Raw genomic sequence first — 21,188 nt, 5'->3', positions numbered from 1 at the left:
TTAAATAGAAGAGTAGCTATATTGGTCACTGACTTTTTTTTTCTTCTTTTAATGTCAGAAGTATTTATTGGAAAGTTTGAGGTGTCTGTCTATAATTCTCACTTAAATGGGTGAAAAAAGAAAATGAGATGGAAAATTTGTGTTTTTTGGAGTAATTCTGTTGTCCAGTAATTGTGCAGACACTGTATATGTGACTCTCAAGAGCCAAAACCTTACTTTTACTTTGTTAAACATTAAATGTCAAACATGTTCGACATTTATTAACATTTTGGATGTTGATGATTAACAAAAATAATCCACAAAAATACAACTTGTAGACACAGTGATAACGTTTATTAGATCATTTAACTTCTTAAAGAAATGAATAAACATTTGGAATATCACAAAATCATAAATAAAATAAATTATAATGAAAGAAAATCATTAAATATATGTAAAGTTTTAAGATTGAAATGATGCTTAATTAAATGCCACAATTTATATACAAGGAGACAAACTTCATTAAAATCCATTCAGAAGTCAAGATAACTACTACTGACTTTTCTAACACTTGTAAAAGACATTTAAATTTGACAGAAGAGGTTTATTTTTATACAGCAGCATAAAAATCTGCTGTGCAAAGATCTGTAAAAACTTACATAAATAAAATTACTTTTTTTTTTATCTTTACCTTTACTTGATTTACATAAATACCACAGCTATAGTGAGTTCTTCTAAAATAATGTGACATAATTTAACAGTGGCGGTTTCATCGTGTGCTCTAACCTTCGTAATTGTGACTTCTTAATACTTTTTAAGGACTGTATAGTCATGGTAAAAAATAAGGTATGCCCTCTAATAAACATAGGGTTTGAATAAATACATCAATGGTCCATTACTAGGTTCTGAAATCCTTTAACTCTAACCTAAAGTGTACAAAAAAATCTAAATTCAAACAAATCCAAAAAAACCCTGGATGCATACAAAAAATGTAAAAACTGAATTCAGTGGGGTGTGATTTCCTTTTTCAGAAACTGGCCAATTCCCATAGCATAGAAACTAAAACAGAAAACTTTGGTTTTATTGGATGTTCACATAAAGAAGAGAAGCGTAATTCGGAAAAATATTTTTATCGCGTAAATAATGTTGACATGTACGTTCACTGTTTGTCAGCTCTCCGAAAGCTCTGCAAAAAAAAAAACAAAGCAAAAATTTAAAAATTATAATTTTATTAGTTGTACTTATCAAATCAAATATTTGTAAATAAAACAGATAAATCAAGCTTTTCACCTGCTGCTCTTTTAGTGGCTTTGTATAAAACCCAGAGTCAGACGGTTGGTTTTCTCTGCGACTCTCATTCACCTGATAGCCTGAAAGGTGGGAACATTACTTTGTAACGTGCAGAGGACTGGTCATTCTGGGAAATGAAAAACTCCCTATTATTGCTGCTGAAACTGTTTACATCTAAAGTCAGCACTGAGGATTTGACTAAACAAATCCCCGGCCTTCTCAGAGGATTAAATCCACCCAGCACTAAAACTGGGACTGCAGGAACTACAAAGGCATGCAAACACAGGCCTCCACTGTTCTCCGAGATAAGGCTTTTAAAGGACTCACTTGGTGTAAGGTGAACATTGTTGATTTTATCTGCAAGGGAAAGAGGAAAGGCATTTACTACTTGCAGTTTGGGACGTTAAAGCACGAAGTCTCTCTGTGCTGACACCAAATTTTAAGGAGGGCAGAATATTTACCGTACACACAGTCGTCTCTGTTGTTGATGACGCCGGCTCTCAGGTGACTCAGCTTCTCCTGCGGTGATAAAAAAACAGCATCTTCTCTCGTAATTTTCCTTTTGACACCCTGAAGTGTCTGCAGTGTTTACAGGCTTTTATATGGTGTAGCTGCAGTGTTCTCAAAATGACACTTAATCAACTTTTATGAGTTTTTATTCCGTGTTTAGAGCAGAGCTCAGCATCTTTCAGCTCTGTACTCTTCAGAAGTTAAATGATAACAGAGCAGTTATTCTTTTTAAATATATTTACCATTTACAATTTACCATCAGAATTACACAAAAAATATGTGATACATTTTACATATTTTCATTATGATGATGATGATTATTATTATTTTCATTATGATTATTATTATTATGTTGGGAACTACTTTATGCGCCTCTTTACGTAATTTCCCATAAATATCAACAATATGTAGAACAAAAAGTAGCAAAAGTTTAGTTTTTCTTTATTTGACAAAACTATACATTTAAAGGAAGTTGTTCTTTAAAAATACAACTAATTTCCTCTAGTAAACATTTTCTAAACAATGTACAAAAAATTTAGAGCCACACTACAACATATGCCAATATGACAAAAGGCTTGTAGAAACTGTCTTGGTTAAATTATTTGCTTCTGTTTATTCTGCTAATAGTTTCTTGTCCTGCATTACATCTGTTGCATTTTGTTGCATGTGTTCCCATTAATATTCTATACATTGAGCTCAACTATTTACAAAACAACAGAGTAAGAATAAATAAGTGTAGTAGTTACCTTATATTTCACCTAAATGACCTTTGGTCAAAGCGAAAATGATGTAAAACCGTTTAAATGTTACAAGAGGTCTAACCGAATACACGTAAAGCTTTCTGCTCCATTTTCCAACAATGCCAGTAGTTCTACTGAAAGAGCTAGACGAGGTTATAGATACATTTCTTTTTATCCAGCCGGACTGCTCTGAAGTCCTACCTCCTGCCTGTTAACCGCGCTCTTTTGGACCTGCTGCTGCTGGTCGCTGATGTGATTGAGAGCCTTGTCCATAGAGAGCGAATCGGTCTTTATCCTCTGCTGGAGCTCCGCCAGCTGCTCAAGCTTCATCTTATTGGGTACGAAGGTATCGTAGGTGCCAGAGGCGCTGCCTTCTTGTCTTTGAGCTGCAGTGCACAAACGGGCATCTTTTTCTGACCAGAACATTTCTAATAAAGTAAAAGAGGGTTCTATAAATCAAAGTAAAGTCTCTATTTCAAATTAGTTCTCTCGTATGAGTCCACCATGTTTACAAAAGCAAATTCTGCTATTCTGCGTTTTAGACGCAACTCTGTTGATTAAAGGGCTTTTTTAATGTATTTTTCTAACTTACTGACACCTTTAAGCACCAGTTTCTAAAGTGACTCGTTAAGTGACAGTTCTCCTTACAATTTAAATTCAACAAAATACAATAAATGTTTCTGAACAACCAAGATTGAAGTGTGCTTGAATGTACGTCTGAGACAGAGTAATTAATACATTTGAGTAAGATCAGTGGTTCTGATCCACTAGATATGGATGGAAAGCTGGATGAATGTTATATGTATGGATGGCTAAGGGATTATTGGATGGAAATGTAGTTTGATGAATGGATGGAAAGATGGATAAATCTTGGATGGGTGGTGCAGTTAAAAAAAAAAAAAAAAAAAAAAAATTCAAATAAAAACACAAAAAGCACTCTATTTCTTTCCATGTTAATTTCAGAGCCCTGCTGGGCAACCCATCACTCACCCTGCTTAGATGTAAGTGAATACACATCAGTGTCCCCCCCGGGTATTTTCTTCTTTTTAAACACTGTAGAAAAATAACAAGAACCTGTTTAAAAAACATTGCAGATCCTGTTTTTACTGTAAATAGGCTTTTCATCCACAAGATGGAGCCAGAAGCTACATTTTAAAATAAAGTCTAAGGACAGAAAAACCAATACATCAACTATGTCTGCTAACATATTTGCATCTGGTCTGTATAAGCAGGCACATACAGACTGATACACTCCTGGGTTGAATTGTGCACCAATTAAATTATACTTTTGGTTAGCAGAATGAAAGACTACACTGTTCAGCTGTCAAATACAATGAATCTGCATCTTTGTGACCAATGTTGGATAGTGGTTCCACATCCACACCCTGGAAGATGATCTGACATCATGGCAGCGTACAAAGAAGGGCTTCTTTTACAGCCAAAGGCATAGAAAAGAGGCATTTTTATTTTTAAAAAAAGGCTTAACTTAGATGTCTACTTTTCCATGTTAGTCTTCAAATATCAAGGAAAGTCTACTTCACTTGTGCATCTAGTAACTGGTCTCCTCGCCTAATCCGGGACCAGGCCTCGTCTCTCCTTTCCCATCTCTCGACTGAATCCTCTTGTGGTTTAAAGCTGCACTGTCTCAATAGATGGAAACCTCTCCTTTTCTCTTGTACGCTCTAGGGACAGGCGAGGACGGTGGAAAACATGTGTAATGACTTATTCTGGCTGACTTGGCCTTGGCCTGTTCAAGATTGGTTGCAGATGGTGGTAGCCCCAGTCCTTTTCTCTCTCTCTCTCTCTCTCTTTCTCTCTGTATTACCGAGAGGATGGTTTGGAGACAGAAAATCCTTCCAAACACTCAATTTCTTGTTTTGCTTCGTAAGCTCCATTGGGAACAGAAGTGGCTCAGCAAATGCATGCAAGCTCAATACAAAGAAAATAAGCCGCATGAACGAGAGAGTTTGTCCACTGAGCAATTACGATCCTTACTTATGGGTTCTGCATGCAGGTGAAGGTGAAGAACAGGTGTAATGTTGTTTTGTGGGAGTAAAAATTTATTTTTGAGCATGTGTTTGGATCTGCAAAACAAGTTGGAGCTGATTTAATGATTTATAAGCCTTAATAATACCAGTCACTTCTCAATCTTTCGACTTCATAAAATATTCACGCAGCTGAAATTGAACAGTTAGGGAACATGCAGGCTCTTGACGCAGGCGAACGTGTCTTTGTGTAGCCTCATTCTTGTTTGTTTTGCAACAGGGAGCGACCATGCTCATGTGGTTTATGGAATCAAAGCAAACCACGTAGTACAAAAGGCTCTTCACCGTGTTCGGCAGCACTCCAATGACAATGGTGGTGCAGATTCTAGGCACTTCCTCCCCTCCTGCATCAAACACTCCTTCACAAAAGTATCTCTAAATGCATCTATAAGCAGATAAATCAGGCAACAAAAGGTGTTACCTTGTGCAATGTATGGGGTTCTGCCCTCTTTCAGCTGCATGCACTCAGGCCTGGGTGTGGGTGCTGGCGGACGGTTGGTAAGGTCTAAGGTCTTTTCAGATTTGAAGTTGGAATTCGATTCGTCGTTCACCTCGAGTGGCGTGTAGAGATCCTCGTCCTCCCCCTCACATTTTCTCTGTTTGCCTACAACCATGATGAAGAGAGCACACAATATTTTTGCTGCATGTATTTTGCTTGTGCTACTATTAATTCACACCTGAGCAATTGGTGTGAAATCTCTGTGCATGGCCAATGAGGAAAGATCTCTAAGGTCATAGAGATGAACCTTTGCTGTCCATCAGTCTTAAGCTGTGTTTACATTGCAGCCTGAAGTGACCCAATTCTGTTTTTCTTTGACATAATGCGGCCTGTATCTGATCTTTTCATGACAGTCTGAACAACACAGGTTGGATTCCTTTCGAATGCGACCCAGGCCGCTTGGATATCCGATATGTATCGGAAATGCGACCTATTGTCCAGGTCGCATTCATCCGACCTGAACGTCACTGATACTCGACAAACATCACTATTCTGCGACCTGATTATGCACAAACGGAAAGAAAAACAACAACCATGGCGGACCATAATGAGGATTTAAGTTGTTAACATACTGGCCCAAGTCGGACAACAACTTCAAATGTGTAAGCTATGCTCCACCGTTAGCATCTATGTTTACTTCCACAAACGCTGAGTACTTCTTCTTTTTATGGTGGTTGACAAAACACTGAGAACACTGACGTTATTGTTTCCTCTACTGCCATTGTGGGACACTTTCAGGTCGTTTGCAGCTCACACTAGAGAATACATACAGGGCGCATATATTTGGAATTGTGAACAACCACGGCAAAAAATCTGATTTGACAAAAGATCGGATTTAGGTAACTTCAGGCTGCAGTGTGAATCCAGCCTTAGATAGATTAGAAATTATGTCTCAAATCAGAAATTATTATTTACAAGGCAGAGGACAGTCTTCCTAGGAGTGGAAAATCGCCAAACAGATCAGTCTGCAAATCTATGTCGGATTATTTAAGCCTCTGTTTGAATGTTGGCATGAAAACCACTGAACTAGTCTGGCTGGTTTTGGAAAGCCACAAGGGGACAGGTGGCCTCTGTACATATGAAAATAATACAGCAGCAGCAATTAATCTGAATGAACTGGACCAGTGTCTTTTTCACAGCTAAGACAGAAGTAGAGATTTTTGGAGAAATAATAATTTAAAAAGCCTGAAACGCTTTACTTTGCCTGTACAACATGGAGGTGTGGTGGAAATGGTTTGGTCCTGATTTGCACTCACAAATCACAAATGGGTGCTTCGCAGTAAAATGAGTCAACTGTTGATTCATTTTTAATCTCAATATTCTTTAGTCAGCCTAAGGCCATCTGTATAAGCTGAAGATCAACCCAAACTGGGTCATCAACTAGACAAACAAGAACAAATTAAGAGAATGTCTCAGACTAATACTATGACTGGTAAAATCCTAAACAAAACAGTTAGAGTTGACTCCTGCCTATTCGTGGTTCAGTATTCATAGGTTCACCTATTCACAGATTTTACTGTGTAACACAACTCCAAATTATTCTAGACTATTTTTGTAGAGCACATGTACATTTCTTTTAAAGAAAATACAGTTTGGGATGTTAAAATACTTAGCGGCAACGCTACTTGATACATTATTGGCAGCCAAACTAGGAATAGCATTTATTTTCTTTGCCAATGATTATCTGTTCCCAAAGTAGCAATTTCCCCTTAGAGATCAATAAAGTACTATTCTTCACTAAAAGCAGAGATAAGGGAGACTATAGATGTTAGCATCTGTGATGTTGCTAAGATGATTTCCACTGTGCCCGTTATTGCATATTAAGGTATATTTGTTGTTTGAACTATTAAAATAGGCAGATATGAGCGACTTTAGAGGGAATCTCAAGTATTCACAGATCCAGCTATTTGTGGGCGACTGTGGTACCGAACCCCTGTGATCACCAGGAGTTATGACTGCTGGGAGTATCAGCTGCTAAATCATGGCTGTGCTTGGTTTTTCAAAGTCAGCTTTTCCATTTTGGCTTCGTTCATTTTTAATAAATAACTGTCACATCTCTTGTGTGGTTTCATACTCTTGAGATTAGTTTAAAAAAAAAAAAGTTAAAACCTGGTGCAGACCACTTACAGTCCTCACTTACTTGCATTGCACATCATTTCATACACACTGTTGTCGTCGCCTGAGCCAAGCACCTTCTGCAACAAAAAAAGCAGGAAATAAACTTTATGTCTCTCATAAGTCGCAAAAGAAACAGTTCAAGCGGGGCAGTTTGTGTTCATTTTAATTCACACAAAGCTGCTGTTCATCTCTTGTCTTTGCCATAAGGCTTTTTCAATGTGTTCACAAATATTACACTGTGGGCTCATAATTTTCAGAAGAAATGTCCATTTGCTGCAGCATCTCCCGAAGCCATAAAAGTAGAGAGGGCTGTCCATAAAGCCGGCTGTGCATCCGCACGGTGATGAAATATTCAGTGTTGTCATAACCGTTGTGACATTAATAATTAAGGGTTCTCACTTCCTTGCAGGACTTGTAATTTCAGGGCTGTAACTTGATGTTCAGGAGGTGTACTGCAACGCTGCTCCTGGCTCAGAGAAAGCATGTTTTTTTGGGGGGGGTTTCTGTCTCACTTTGACAACAGAGCTGCTCCAGAGTCGGCCTATTTGCTAATTGCATGCTGAGAGACTGACAAGGCTATGATCAGGGTAATTATGAAATCAGACAATCTTCCCCTTTTAGTTCAAACATATCATTTAGGAAACAACTTGAGGACTGTGGGCTGATTCAGACTGCATCCAGAATTAGAACCAGATTATTATGGGCAATAATTTGCTGCTTTTTTTTCAGCTTCTGTGGACATGAAGCTGTGAAGAGTTGCATCACTGACCACAAAACACACCCTGAGCACTTCCTTTATAATCATTTTTTGAAGTTCAGCAAAAAAAAAAAAAAGCCTATTTTAGTAGTCAAGGTCCTTCTCTAATTTATACATTCCCTGTTCAATAACAAATGGCTGTAGAGATCTGCAAAATTTATGAGACATAGCTCACTTGGATCAAAATATCACCATCCAGCACGCTGAGATCTGTCTGCAGTTTCCAAGCAACACAGCCAATCATGACTCAATTACGACGCCGCGCTGTTCCTAGAACTACAAATGAGCTATTGGCTACCATGAATGCATTAATTGACAGTTGAGATTCTTTGCAGACCCAACAGGTTGAAGGAGCAGGAGGGGGGGGATAGAGTGGCTTATTTACCAACTGCTCCAATGCAGAATTTTAATGGCCCGCCTCAGAACAGCGTGGCATTTTCAAAAGAACAAGAGAGGTATTTATTTACTAACCACAAATGCTAAATCATTTTACAGATGTCTGAGATCTATGGAGCCTTGGGCATTCCATTCAAATCTAGTTTCACTGCTGCAATGCGAGCAGACAAAGCTGAGGCATGGATTTTTGTTACAATGGACAGGAAATCTTGAGAACATTTTGGAGCAAAAAAGGAAAGATGGAAAACCTGGTCAGTTTAAAAGCAAGCTGGTTTTGACTATTAGTGGCAACCTGCTGTTGTTTGTGTGGGTTTTTTTGAAATATACACTAGTGTCGGTCTGAATACACAACTCTGGAAAACATAAGAGCCCACTGCACTGAACCCCACTGAAAACTTCGTAGTTATTCCAGCAAATATTGATTTCTGAACTCTTCCTGCGTTAAAACATTAGTGTTGTTGTGTCTAAATGAATATGAATTTGTTTTCTTTGCTTTATTTGAGGTCTGAAAGAACTGCATCTTTTTTGTTATTTTGACCATTTCTCATTTTCAACAAATAAATACTACATTTTGCTTGGAATTTCAGAGACATGTCAGTAGTTCATGGAATAAAAACGCAATGTTCATTTTACTCAAACATAAACCTATAAAGAGTATAATTACAGAAACTCATCATTTTAAGTAGTCTCTTAATTCTTTCTGCGGGTAGATAAAATTGTGATCATCCACAGAAAATAACCGTTAAACAGAATAAGCTTGCATAATCTCATTTAGATTTTTTTCCAAATATTTTCTATAGAGTTCTCCAAGCTTTCTGGTGGCATTTTCAAGGTTTTCTTTTGGACTTTGGCTGCTTTTTTTCGTTGTTTAATTTATCCCCAATTTGTCTCAGAACTCAGTAAGTTAGATCCATTAATGACATTAGACTTTAGATGAACTTGCTTCACAAACAAGTTGGAAAACCATAAGGATTTCATTATTTCCAAAGAAACAACTTCTAACAATACAGATCGCTTTTGGCAATTCAGTCCCATATTTATGTGTTTAACTGCCAGAGCTAGGACATAAATCCAGGAGAACAATCTCCTTAAAACGAGAAACTTTCCTGTTATGGCAAGATAATAAAAAAAAACTTGCTATGATGAGAAACTTTCTTAATTTGACCATCATTATTACAAGATGCAATACTAGTCATGACAAGATTTATATCTCAATGAAGCCAAAATATATTCTTGTTTAAATAAGAAATGTCATGTCCAAAGGAAACCGAATGAGAAGACAAAGGTCCTTTTTAAGAAGTTGTAATATGTCAGTAGAAAGTTTTTTTTATTTGTTTAAAATATGACACAAACTCATTTTCATTCTAATGACAGAATAATTATACTGTGAGAAGTTTTATTTATATAGCATTTTTTCAGCAACAAGGCAGTTCAAAGTGCTAGCATCAATACAAGTTTCTGCTAGCAAAGCAAACTAACGTAAAAAAAATAAGCTGATGTAGTGCAGAAAAGGAGGCTTAATTTGGTGCAGATCAGTGGAAAATACATTGATTATTTGCTCATTTTAATATATGGCAGCCATATTGAATGAGGAATTTAGGGTAAATTTGAAGACCTCTGACATCAAGAGTATTTCAATTTCATTTTTTGATTTTATTCTGAATAAATCCCTTAGTGTTAGATTTCACATTGGACTCAAATTGTAAAACTTTGCCACTAAGTACATTAGCAAACCAGCGTTAACTGAGTTGCCATGACGATCAAATGCATACAGATTAGATTCAATGGCATGCATGGCACAAGCTTTCAAGTCAGAAGCTAATTTAATCAGTCTAATTCATCTTTCTTTAATGCTCCAAAGATAAATGAATCATCCAGTCTCTTACAGTCTAATCTGGGTGAAGGAAACAGTTTCCTCAAACAGTCATTCAAATAATAAACAAATCTTTGGCGTTTGCCTGGCTGAACAGTGCTGCAAATGACACTGCAAACGCATTATGCATAGCAAAGTCAATGGACTCGACAAGTCCCAGAGGAAGGAGCAGTACTATGGCACCTCATTCGGCTTCCCCTGATTTGGATAGGATTATTCATTGCACAAAGGCTGCGTACTGCACATAAACAGCTGCTTGTTCTCTCTGAGAAACATACAGTTGGAAACTAATTTGTATTTATTGAAAGAGCACAGTAAAAACTCCAACCCTGATTAAACGGCACTCATAAATTTAGGACATAATGTGCATTTATGCCTGTAATTCGCCAAGCATGATCTCGCAATACAAGGACACAAAACATTATGAGTAACAGTGCATTCTCTGTATTTATATTTGAGTTCTGTTCTCCCTGAATAATTCAACTCCCTCTGCCGCCCCCCCGCCGGAGCGGTTCACAGCTAATTAACTAAGAAGTGTGAAGCCATAGTCAGCTAGTGGACGTGACGCTGGGCCCGTGAGTGATTCAGCCTGTGAACGAGGCAGGGGACTGATCCATCTTGGATTTATTGACAGAGCAATGCTCCGCTAGCGCACAAATCACTGACGCATCAAGGGCTGATTAATTGGAGGTTGGGGGAGACGTAGCAGATTGGTTAATGAAAGTGCAGAAAGCTCAGCTAGCAGCCAGGACCCTGAGAATTTTTTGCCAGGATACATACGAGCGTGGACTTGGTGCACAATTTGGGCCGCTGAGATGAATTTTAATCACCCTAATAGAAGATGCGTGCTTGTGCATGTTGACTCTGTTATGCTACAGCTATAGGCTTGTTCGGGTCCCTGTGGAGAGACCTGTGTTTGACTCCAATGCTCCCCTGGCAGCTCATCCTAGGCTTACAGCAAGCTCTCTGCAGCAGTAGTCTGATCAAATCACGTTCAGTCTGCAGTCACTCTCAATTAGCTGTGCTGCTGAGACGATAAGTACATCTCAACAGCTGTTAGGGTACAATTCTCCATATGTTGACTTGAGGCATGAGAGAAAGTCAAAAGTTGTTGCTGGTAAGGATGAAGAAAATGTGTGGTAAGAACAGAGCTTTTGATGTTTAATGAGACAATGTGGCATGCTGTTATTGTTGCAGGCTGAGAATGGATTTTGACAGCTGCATTTAAAGGACTGTTTAAGTGTTGGACACTCAGCCCAGCTAGCGCCCCTTGGAAGTACCGTCCTCACCTCAAGGTGTGAAGATAATCAATGGAGAGCAAGGCAGCACCTGATACTCCTCATTATTGATATATTGATCTTTAGCTGTGAAAGTTTCTGTTGTTTGATTCCGTTCCTATCATAAAATCTATCCACCAGCTAACCCTCCTAGACCAAACGGATCGGTGACCATCCAGCCAAATTTGCAGTACCATAATTCCGCCACATTTTGAGCCATATAAAAAATTCCAACAGTTTATAAAAGGGGAGGCATTGCACTTTCCAGCCAATCTCGGTATTGCAGTAATATCTCCCCCCGTTCCCTCCAGCAGGAAGTGAAATTAATCTGAGGGGCACTCTCTTAATAGATGGTAAATTGTAAAAATAACTTGCTAGATATTGAAAGTTCCAATTGATATGGATAAATATGCAAATATATATTTACTCACAGGACATTTAAAGAACTGCGTACAAATAAAATAGCAAACATATCCAGGCAGAGATTTGAAACTTAGGTATTAAAGGGTTAAAGCTGAGTTATGTAACTTTAATAAGAAATATTTTTTACACATCTGTTGAAACTTTTACTGTTATGATGACAGCATGAGGCAGACAATCTATCTCCTCTGCATTCCCCCAGTGTTAATTAGAAACAACCAATCAGAGCCAGGAGAAGGGCCTTAGTGCTGTCAATCAACAAAATATGGCGCTGCCCACCCCTTCTTGTTCTCTGCTACGCTACAGCTAGCAGAGCTGGTTATGAATGACATTAACAACGGCTTAACGGTTTTTCTGTAATGGTAAGTTGTTTCTCTGAGTACATGAGGCTGATTGACAGCACTAAGACCCTCCTTCTGGCTCTAATTGGTTTTTGAGCAGGAGCGGAGAATTTCTTCAGATGACAATACCTCAGGGAGAAGGTGGAGGAGATGGCTCTTTTCACAGATTATCTGTCTAGTACCACACTGTCACAACAAGTCAATTCCAGATTTAACAACAAGAGACAGGAACTGAGTTTGGAAGGAGTTACCAGCTTCTCCTTTAGAATGACGTGAAGCTCTTTATGGCCGTGACTTTTGGCGATCTCTGCAGGAGTCTGTCCGTGTTGATTAGCCATGCGCAGAGCTCGTTCAGCGCCCGGACACTGCAGGAGCAGACCCGAGACGCTCCTGAATCCATACCGAGCGGCGAAGTGGAGGAGTGAGGGCATGTCCCCATGGTGGACCTCTGCTGTGAGCATTTAAACAGATGTGAAAACCCTTTCAAATCAGCAAAGGAAAGCCTCAAAATGAGCATCTGCTCCTCATCCTATTCTACTTTTAGCTTGTTTTTTAGCAGTAATGTCTATTTGGAGGGAACATGAGGGTGATGTAAAGCAATGTGGTCAATCTGAGACATCCAGGAGAGTCAAAGAAAGATGGCTTGGAGGCACTTTATTGACCTGTTTGTCATGGCAACATCTCCCTCTGCCCTTTTTAACAGAGTAAAAGATCAATCCCACAAGCTGATGAAGCCATCAGTCTTACCACATAATGAGCTGAGAAATAATGGAAAGCCTATTTTTTCTCCCTTATGCTGGATAATGTTGATCATGCTAGAAGAATGTGTTCCCACTGTGCTACATGTTTATTTTGTCCATTTAAATTGGCTTGTGATGTTTTGTCATTTAGTTGTATTATTTCCTAAATAACACCTTATTTTTTCACATTAAAGTATAAATCATTTACATGTTTTGGAAGATTTATACTCCAAAACATAAAAAGAAGAAGCCAAACAATTCAGACAATGCCAAAGGTTCTCAAATAGATCTCAATGTGGACTCTCAATGATAAAGGCTTGAGTTCTTATTAGTCTTATCAAACTTCTTTTAGGTTTTCTTCCAAAGAGCCAGATTTTCTTATAACACCGGTCAATAGCCAAAAAATTTGTCTGGGGTTTTTCCACTGTTTTAGGGTCATTTTGATTTACTGAATCCAAAAATCACATTGGTTTTGCTCATCAGGCCAACTTTCTGGACTATGGATGAAACATCAGCATCAAAATGCATCACTTGTTTGCACATATGGGTCGGTTTCCTGAGAATCTGGGATCAATGAGTGATAATAAGGAGAGATTCCCTCAGGACAGAAAAGAGATGGAGAACTTTGCACAGTGAAGACGAAATGTTCAATTTACATATCCTTACTATTGTCAGTAGTTATTATTCAATTTACAGAAATCCAAGTTTGTAACATTTAAATAATATACTCTGTTAGAAAACTTATTTTTTCTTCACCTAAAACGTTTTTTGGATGAGAAATATTAACGGAAATGAACTGATAATGTCACTAAAATGTAATCAATTTAGTAAAAAAACTGGATTTTTCTAAATCAAATTAGAATAAAAACCTACCCTGATTGAGAAAAATGGCTGTCATTTTTTGATTCAGTGATGCAAAATAGTCCCAATTAAAAAAAAACCCATAACTTCCAAAAATGTTCTTTTTGTAACCCAGTGTAATCTTTTAGCCTATATTGCTAACTTTGCCCATGCAGAAGTGGGAGACAGAACTGTAGTAAATGTTTTCCACCCAATGCATGAAGCTGCAGGTGAGCTGGAGAGCTCCTTCGATGACATCCCAAGTGCACAAAGTTGCATTTAAAGAAGGTGCTTCCTTGGAGTAGTTAGACTTTATAAGCATCACTGTGTCCAACAAACTCAGTGTTTGCATCTTTCCTTCCATCTGCACTGTTATTTGCATAGTTTTATTTATTTGAAATAACATTTCTGATGGTATTTGCACATCTCAGTTGCTTGCAGGGATTTGGTTTCAGATCTTGCAAATAGTCTTTTTTTTAATGCACAAATACACCTGCACCTTTGTATTTTTAAAGTATTTGACTGAATTGCAAATTCAGTCAGATACTGAAAAATATTATTAATGTTATTTTTCATAACTGCCCAGTGTTTTATGTAGTAATCTTGTCTTTACTGTACAGCAGTATTTCAAAAATCTGAATGTTCTTTAAAGGCCAGTTGTGCCAGAATCTATTGATAAAACCATTGAACTGTTAAAATATCAATAAATAGCTGTTTGTTTCAGCATTCAATAAGTGTTTGTTAAAATGAAATAATATTTAACATGTTTTCACACTGATCAGTCCATCCAGGATTTTGCGATTGCTTTTGTGGATTTTTTTGCAATCAAAATCATAGAATTTGTGGTGCTAATTTAGAAATATTTGTAAGGAATTTGTATGACAGTTGTGCTAATGTATGTTGTTAAACGTGACTTCTTTTTTTTTAAATCACAAAATTACAATTTCACATCAAGTAAGGCTCAGGCAGCAGTCACTTAAACACAATGTTTTGGGGCAATTTTGAGAAAAAATTGCAGTAAAATCAGAAACAAATGTGGGGATTTGTTGATTTTGTGTGAATTTTGCGGATTTGTGAAAAACTGGAAGGACTTATTAATGTAATTTGGAGCCTAGAGGGCCACATAGAAAGCTACGGCGGGCCAGATTTGGCCCCCAGACCTTGAGTTTGACACATGTGCTGTTCAGTATATGCCTCTTAATTTTGTTTTGGCATCTTTGTGTGAACAGCCTCGATTGCCTGTTACTTGGAGGCTCTTATGCCTGAATTTCCTCACTATGGGGTTAATGCTAACAGTAGCTTGTATTGGAAATAGAAGATGGTATTGCTACTGTACTTATTTGATACTACTATTTCCAAAAGTAGTGCTTACCAAAACAGTTTAACCCAAAAGAATTGGTCAAAAATTAAATATAAGCAACATCCAAAGAAATAACTGTGTAGGGATTTAGCATTTTAGCACACTTCCTGATGTGGGAAAATTATGTTCCATGTTTCCTGATTCACTCTTTCTTGGCTTGAGCCAGATAAATCCTGACATTGTCATGTAATCTAACTGTGATGGTTGTCTAAAGATATAAAAACTGCTTTCTGCTTTGGTAGCTTCTTAGCAGCTATAACAAAAATAATTACCTCCATCAGGAGGCCATATTTTCTAGTTAAATCCATTTGGTGATTCGTTTTTGGTCACGCAGTGTGTTTTAGAGATTCTTTTGATGTTCAAAGTCTGAATAAAATTTGAAGTCAGTCCTACTTGTCCAGGCTTTTTGCATTGCTAAGCAGTGCTGTACCTCTTTCTTGCGTGTTTTCTACTTGCAGTCCCTGAAAGCCTCCTGTGGGCATCAGCTCTAGCAGCATGGAAGACAACTTCTGATCCAACTTTTCCACAGAGCAAGCCTGAAGAGCCTGCAATGCAAACAAAGTTTAAAATGTTGTGTTGAGTTATGACTCAAAAAGCAACTTTTCTATTAAGGGCAGATGTGACTCCCAGAATAAATCTTGGATTAGATGCACCAACTCATAAAACAGTGGTAGTGGTATTGGAAATCCATTTAGAGAGCAAATAAAAATGCCAACTTTAATTTGACCATGCCAGCATCAAAGTCCTGCCTCACTTTTAGTTTGTAAATTCTTCCTCTTTCATTGCTTAAGTTTGCTGCTTCAGCAAAACTGACCTAATCAAATCAAGTGTTCAACACTGAAAGACAGATGTAATCTGCTCTCCCCTCAATCCAGGAGGTAACAGCACTTTGTCTAAACCTCAGACATATTTTCATTCAATTCTGTTTTCTTTTTTTACTTTCATTTATTTTTTATTTGCATATTTCTGTCGACTATAAATCAGCTGCAAGGGAGTTGTGAAATAGCTTCATGCGGATTATATTGTGTGTGTCCTGCAAAAGTTGTTTAAGATATGAAAGTTGCATTGAATCAACCTCCTGCATGACCAAGCTAATAATTTACTTTGGATATATGAATATTTTTATATGACTTGTGTGTTTGTTTGTGATAAGTTTCAAATGTAAAAAATCAAACAAAAATGTTACTATTGGTTTGATGGTCCAACTATGCATGTTTCACTTCCAGCTCTTAATTTTTAGCATTCAGTTTTAGATCATACTGTACTGGTCAGAATTGTATTAATAAACAACTCCAGCGATTATCTTTTGAGGAAACAAAACAACAAAAAATATATAAGTTTAAGTTTTGATATATACAGCTCTGAAAAAAATCAAGAGACCACTTAAAATGATTAGTTTCTATGATTTTACTTTTTATATGTTTGAGTAAAATGAACATTGTTCTTTTATTCTATGAACTACTGAAAACATGTCTCCGAAATTCCAAGTGAAAATTTAGTATTTATTTGCTGAAAGAGAAATGGTCAAAATAACTTAAAAGATGCAGTGCTTTCAGACCTCAAATAATGCAAAGAAAACAAGTATATGTTTATTTAGAAACAACAAATAAAGTTTTAACTCAGGAAGAGTTAAGAAATCAATATTTGGTGGAATAACCAGGAGGTTTTCAATGGGGTTCAGTGCAGTGGGCTCTTGGACTTGATTGCCCAAAAAACCACCCAAGAAGCCTGTTGCAGATTTTACTAAGTAAGTAAACTTTATTTATATAGCACTTCTTACAAGTCAGAAAGTGCTTTTGCAAATATAAGACGTAAAGACGTAAATAAAGATCTGCTCTCAGTTTTTCCACAACCAGCCTGGACAAAAGCCTCACTACTTCCCCTCAATCCAAGCATTGATAATTGGTCAGACTTAACTATATATCATCTATCAAAAAGCAATATATGGCACAGATGGCATAATTATAATTAAAATAATGCATTGAAATGAAGATTGTGCTTCCAAAATTCTCATACTGGTTCACAGCTAGTCTAAAATTTGTTCTTCTTTAAATAAAAGGCAGTTGAAGGTTTTACCTGACACATGAACTCTACAGGGTCTGCCACACTTGACAGAAGATGGCTGAGTTCTTCAATTCTTGTGTAGTACTGCAGTTTAGAGCTGGTGAGGGTTTTTCCACCACTGTAGATAGTCATGCTTACATTTCCAGCAGGAAAATCAGCTGCAGAAAACATGCAGGAGTAATAACCAGGCAAAAAAAAAAAAAAACAACTGAAAAGTATTTATTCAGTCATGCATTAATCATGTGTTGTCTACCTGGTGTACTGACACACAGGATGCGCTCACTCCAGCAGACAGGCTTCACTCTCTCTATCTTCCTCTCTGCCTTGAACTCGACCTCGCAGTCGCAGCCTGCCAAGTCATTTGTCAGGAGTACGAAAACCTCCGACGAACTCTGCCAGACAGGACAGTATAGGGGATTGCTGTGTTAGTCGGTGTCATGGCTGCTTTCTGAATAAACGCATGTCTTTCCAGAGAAGTGTCTTCTCTCACCCCACAGGGAATCCTGGAGGGAGTGATAAGAACCCTGGATTTGACCCTGTCGGCTCCAGATGACTGCATCTCCTCGTCCCTCTGCTCTGATCCAGATGGTCTGTGTGTCCTGGGGTTCACATTTGCTGCCATTGCTGATCCACCTGTGAAGGATTGGTGCAGAATGTTACGGTTTAGCAAATTGTATTTAGATACCTGGAGCTAATTTGGAGCAGCCCCATGCAAAAAGGGGTTATTCCCTCATAGATGTATATGTTATTTTTATTAGCAGACATTTCATTCCAGTAATATCCATAAATCAGCAGTCAAACGTATTGTAACAAGTACCAAAATATATAGGAAGGGAACAGTTCAGTGATCATTTTCACCCCATGTTTACTTGATAAAAGCTGTCAGAGTTGTAGTTTCTGTTTTATGTTGTGTCCAGATATTTCTGTGGGAATATTAGTTGTTGATTTCTTTTGTTTCTTGAAAGACTGAAATGGACATTTGAAGATAGTCAAACTACTTCATGATTTCTTGACTTTTGAATCACCCTTTAAAGTTTAATGATTTTGTACTCAGAGGCCACATTGAAGAAAGAATCTACTTTTAACATTTTCAAATTGGAAAGTAGGAGATTTATAACAAGCCCTGATGTACAAATATAATGTGGTACACGGCCTGTATTTAATTCTGAGGACACCAAAGTGCTTCACTCTACATTCAGTCATTCACACATTCAAACATTGATAGTGGCAAGCTACTACACTGTAGCCACATCTGCTCTGGGGCAGTCTGAAAGAGGCTAGCAAGCATGTAAAAATAGTCAAATTAGCTTAAATTAGGTAATTATTTGCTTTACAGTGTTTTATATCTCAGTAAAGCAAGGACATATTTAATTCTATCCAGTATTTATCTACTAACATCTTCCTTTAGTGCTTGGATGCATAAAATAATGTACTACCTCTATATTAGCCAAACAGTAGTAGTCACACGTGTCAAACTTTGGCGCTATGGTGTTAGCTTATTGCTGTTAGCATAACTGGACCTGACTGCAGCTTGTCAGAAACTTTACACCAAGAAGAAAAAAAAAAACAAGATTGGTTGCAGAGATTTATAAGAAAAATGATTTTTAGTTCAGTCTGGAGCATGTTAACATTCTGCCATTAGCTTGGCTTACAAGACAAGGAAGTTAATTGCTTCAACAATCACTTATGCTTGTTTTTTTTTACTTAGTTTTTAAACATAAACTGAACAAATATCCTCTCCAGGTACATTAGATATAGTATTTAAAAAACAACATCCATCTGTGTCAAAAGCAGAACTACTCCTGAGTTAATATATAACTGTTCGTGGGCGCCCAGCCTGAAACACTTCACTGTATCACTGCATTGGAGTGAGGTAGAGTGCTATTGAATTTGCATATCTTGCAATGAGTAATCAGTGAAGGCCACATTTGCATCGAATGTTCCTCCTAGCACACCTGTTTAAACACAAGCCCACTCCTCTGTGTTTGGATTTTAGACAAATTGTACTTTGAGGATGGAGAGATTGATGGAGCAGATGAGAACAGATACTGTCTTTTCCCCTAAAAACGCTTCATTCTCAGGAAAAGACATGAATATGTTTCAAAGAGGACAGCAAGAACAAATCATTTGTTTTCAGTGTTTCAAATATTTTATTGTGGCTTGAGTTGCCTGTGTTGCAAATGAAAAACTGATCATCAACAAGCACACATGTCCTCTCATTAATTTACATCTGATTTTATTTGGTTTACATCCAAATAAAACATTAAGTGGCACACAGAGCATTTTAACACTTTTAGTTCACACCAGAAATGAAAAGCAATGCAATCTGAACCTGTGATCTAAAATTGAAATAAACGTGAAGGTAAAATTTTTTTGTTTTTTTTTCTCATAAAATTGCATTTCTTAGCCTCAAAATTATATTTTTAAGACCCAAATAATGTAGAATACAGTTATTAGATTCCTTAAATCTATCTAAAAACTGAGAATATTTAAAAAAAACCTGTCTTTATTTTAAAGATCTGTAATCATGCAAACTATACTTTTCTTTCTTCTGTTGTTAATGAAATCTTTCCTCTCTATCAAAACACAGCTGAAGATTTTTAGTTTTACCTGCATTGTTCATTTTGTTTCTGAAACTTTTACAGCAAGGTAATAGATTGTGATGTGTTTTCTGGTTCTTTTATGTATTGTTGCTATTGTTTTTGCTTTGCACATGACTGATGAACTTCTAAATGCTATTTAAAAATCAACCTAAACTGATTTAACATGAGCATTGAGTAGAAGCAGAAAATGTCAGCTATTTTCTATTGTCAATTACTGGAGATACTAAATCTTCCTACTTACAATTAATCTAAAAAAAAAACAAAAAACCCTATGTTGAGTTAACCAAATTGGAGTAAAGGTGATTGATTTTTGGATCGTACCTTTTTGTATAATATCCATCACATTGCTCACATACTCTGGAGCGTCTTGCTTGCAGGAGATCTGCAGGCACTCGCCACCGTTGATGGGCACCCGGTCCAGCAGCGGGGTCAGACTGTCCACGCCACACAGCAGAACCACCACACAGGCTGCAGGACTCAGCACCCTGGACAGGAAGAAGCGCCTCATGTGGTGAAGACCTTCCAGCATCCCCTTGGAAAGGATCAGCAGCTTGCAGGCGTAGTGAGACAACCTGACAAAGTCGTCTTTTCTGGACGGCGTGTTGACGTCGTAGCAGCAGATGCCATCCTCTGGGATTTGCCCGGTGAAGGCTGACTGAAGGTAGGTGGCCCACTGCTTCGCCTCCGTCTCATAGATGATGAGCAGTTTCTCTGTGGGAATGCCCGACAGTTTCCCTTCATAGTTGAGCAGCATAACCCCAATTATCCCTCACTAACCCGTCATTTACGATCAAGACATATCAAAACATTAATCTTCTTCATTACTTAAGATGTGCTGTAATTGGATGATAAACTGTTAATATGAAAGGTCCTTTACCTGTGCGGCTCATTTCTACAGAGCTGCTCCTGTTGGCAGGTCTCACTTCTCAGTAACATCAGAACAGAACAGCTATTGTTATGTCAGGAGCAGTTCAGATAAGAGGGTGTTTCCTGCTACGTTACAGTGAACTAAATGAGTTTTTTTAGGACAACATGGATCCCTGCCCCTGCCCTGTTTAGTTAGGACAGGCTTTAACACTATATATGTTTTGCTTTTCATTTTATTTTGATTTGTAACAGAGTGGGATGAAATATGTTGCCTCTTTTCCAGGTAATAACGTTAGCAAAATACTGAAATAACTACATGTAACAACAAATACAAGTTTTAGCAGTTTTTCAGGCTTTTTTGATGGAATGATTTTGTCATTAGGTTGGAAACGATGGCATAAATATGGAAACTTCAAAGGAAATACAGGCAAAGGAAATACAGGATTCTTCATATCATTTTCTAAACATA

The 21,188-nt window shown here is 37.5% G+C and overlaps 1 protein-coding gene across 2 annotated transcripts; it reads right to left on the bottom strand.

Annotated features, from left to right (window-relative positions):
• Positions 1-358: 358 nt before the first annotated feature.
• Positions 359-20,824, bottom strand: LOC116732067 (B-cell scaffold protein with ankyrin repeats-like). Of its 2 annotated transcripts, none has more exons than XM_032582003.1 (15): positions 20,730-20,824; positions 20,174-20,563; positions 17,740-17,882; positions 17,503-17,641; positions 17,262-17,407; positions 15,616-15,730; positions 12,497-12,696; positions 7,204-7,258; positions 4,986-5,168; positions 3,510-3,572; positions 2,721-2,905; positions 1,731-1,788; positions 1,597-1,626; positions 1,270-1,349; positions 359-1,165 (listed from the first exon to the last, which is right to left on the bottom strand). In XM_032582003.1, the coding sequence occupies exons 1-15, from the start codon at positions 20,740-20,742 to the stop codon at positions 1,139-1,141; spliced, it is 1,827 nt and encodes a 608-aa protein (XP_032437894.1). In that variant the 5' UTR covers positions 20,743-20,824; the 3' UTR covers positions 359-1,138. The 2 variants fall into 2 exon arrangements, with proteins under 2 accessions (XP_032437894.1, XP_032437895.1); XM_032582004.1 differs by having other exon boundaries at positions 12,497-12,693.
• Positions 20,825-21,188: the final 364 nt, after the last annotated feature.

This window comes from Xiphophorus hellerii, chromosome 14 (genome assembly GCF_003331165.1).
Source record: "Xiphophorus hellerii strain 12219 chromosome 14, Xiphophorus_hellerii-4.1, whole genome shotgun sequence".
NCBI classification, from domain to species: domain Eukaryota; kingdom Metazoa; phylum Chordata; class Actinopteri; order Cyprinodontiformes; family Poeciliidae; genus Xiphophorus; species Xiphophorus hellerii.
Note: the sequence above shows the minus strand (reverse complement) of the source record. Positions and strands in the feature narration are given on the sequence as shown.

What these genes read in the sequence shown, in the direction of transcription:
- LOC116732067 (XM_032582003.1), bottom strand. An exon ending in CCTGTGTGTCAGTACACCAG is followed by an intron (nt 17,408 to 17,502) that starts GTAGACAACACA and finishes TGTTTTCTGCAG; the next exon opens with CTGATTTTCCTGCTGGAAAT. An exon ending in CTGTAGAGTTCATGTGTCAG is followed by an intron (nt 15,731 to 17,261) that starts GTAAAACCTTCA and finishes TTTGCATTGCAG; the next exon opens with GCTCTTCAGGCTTGCTCTGT.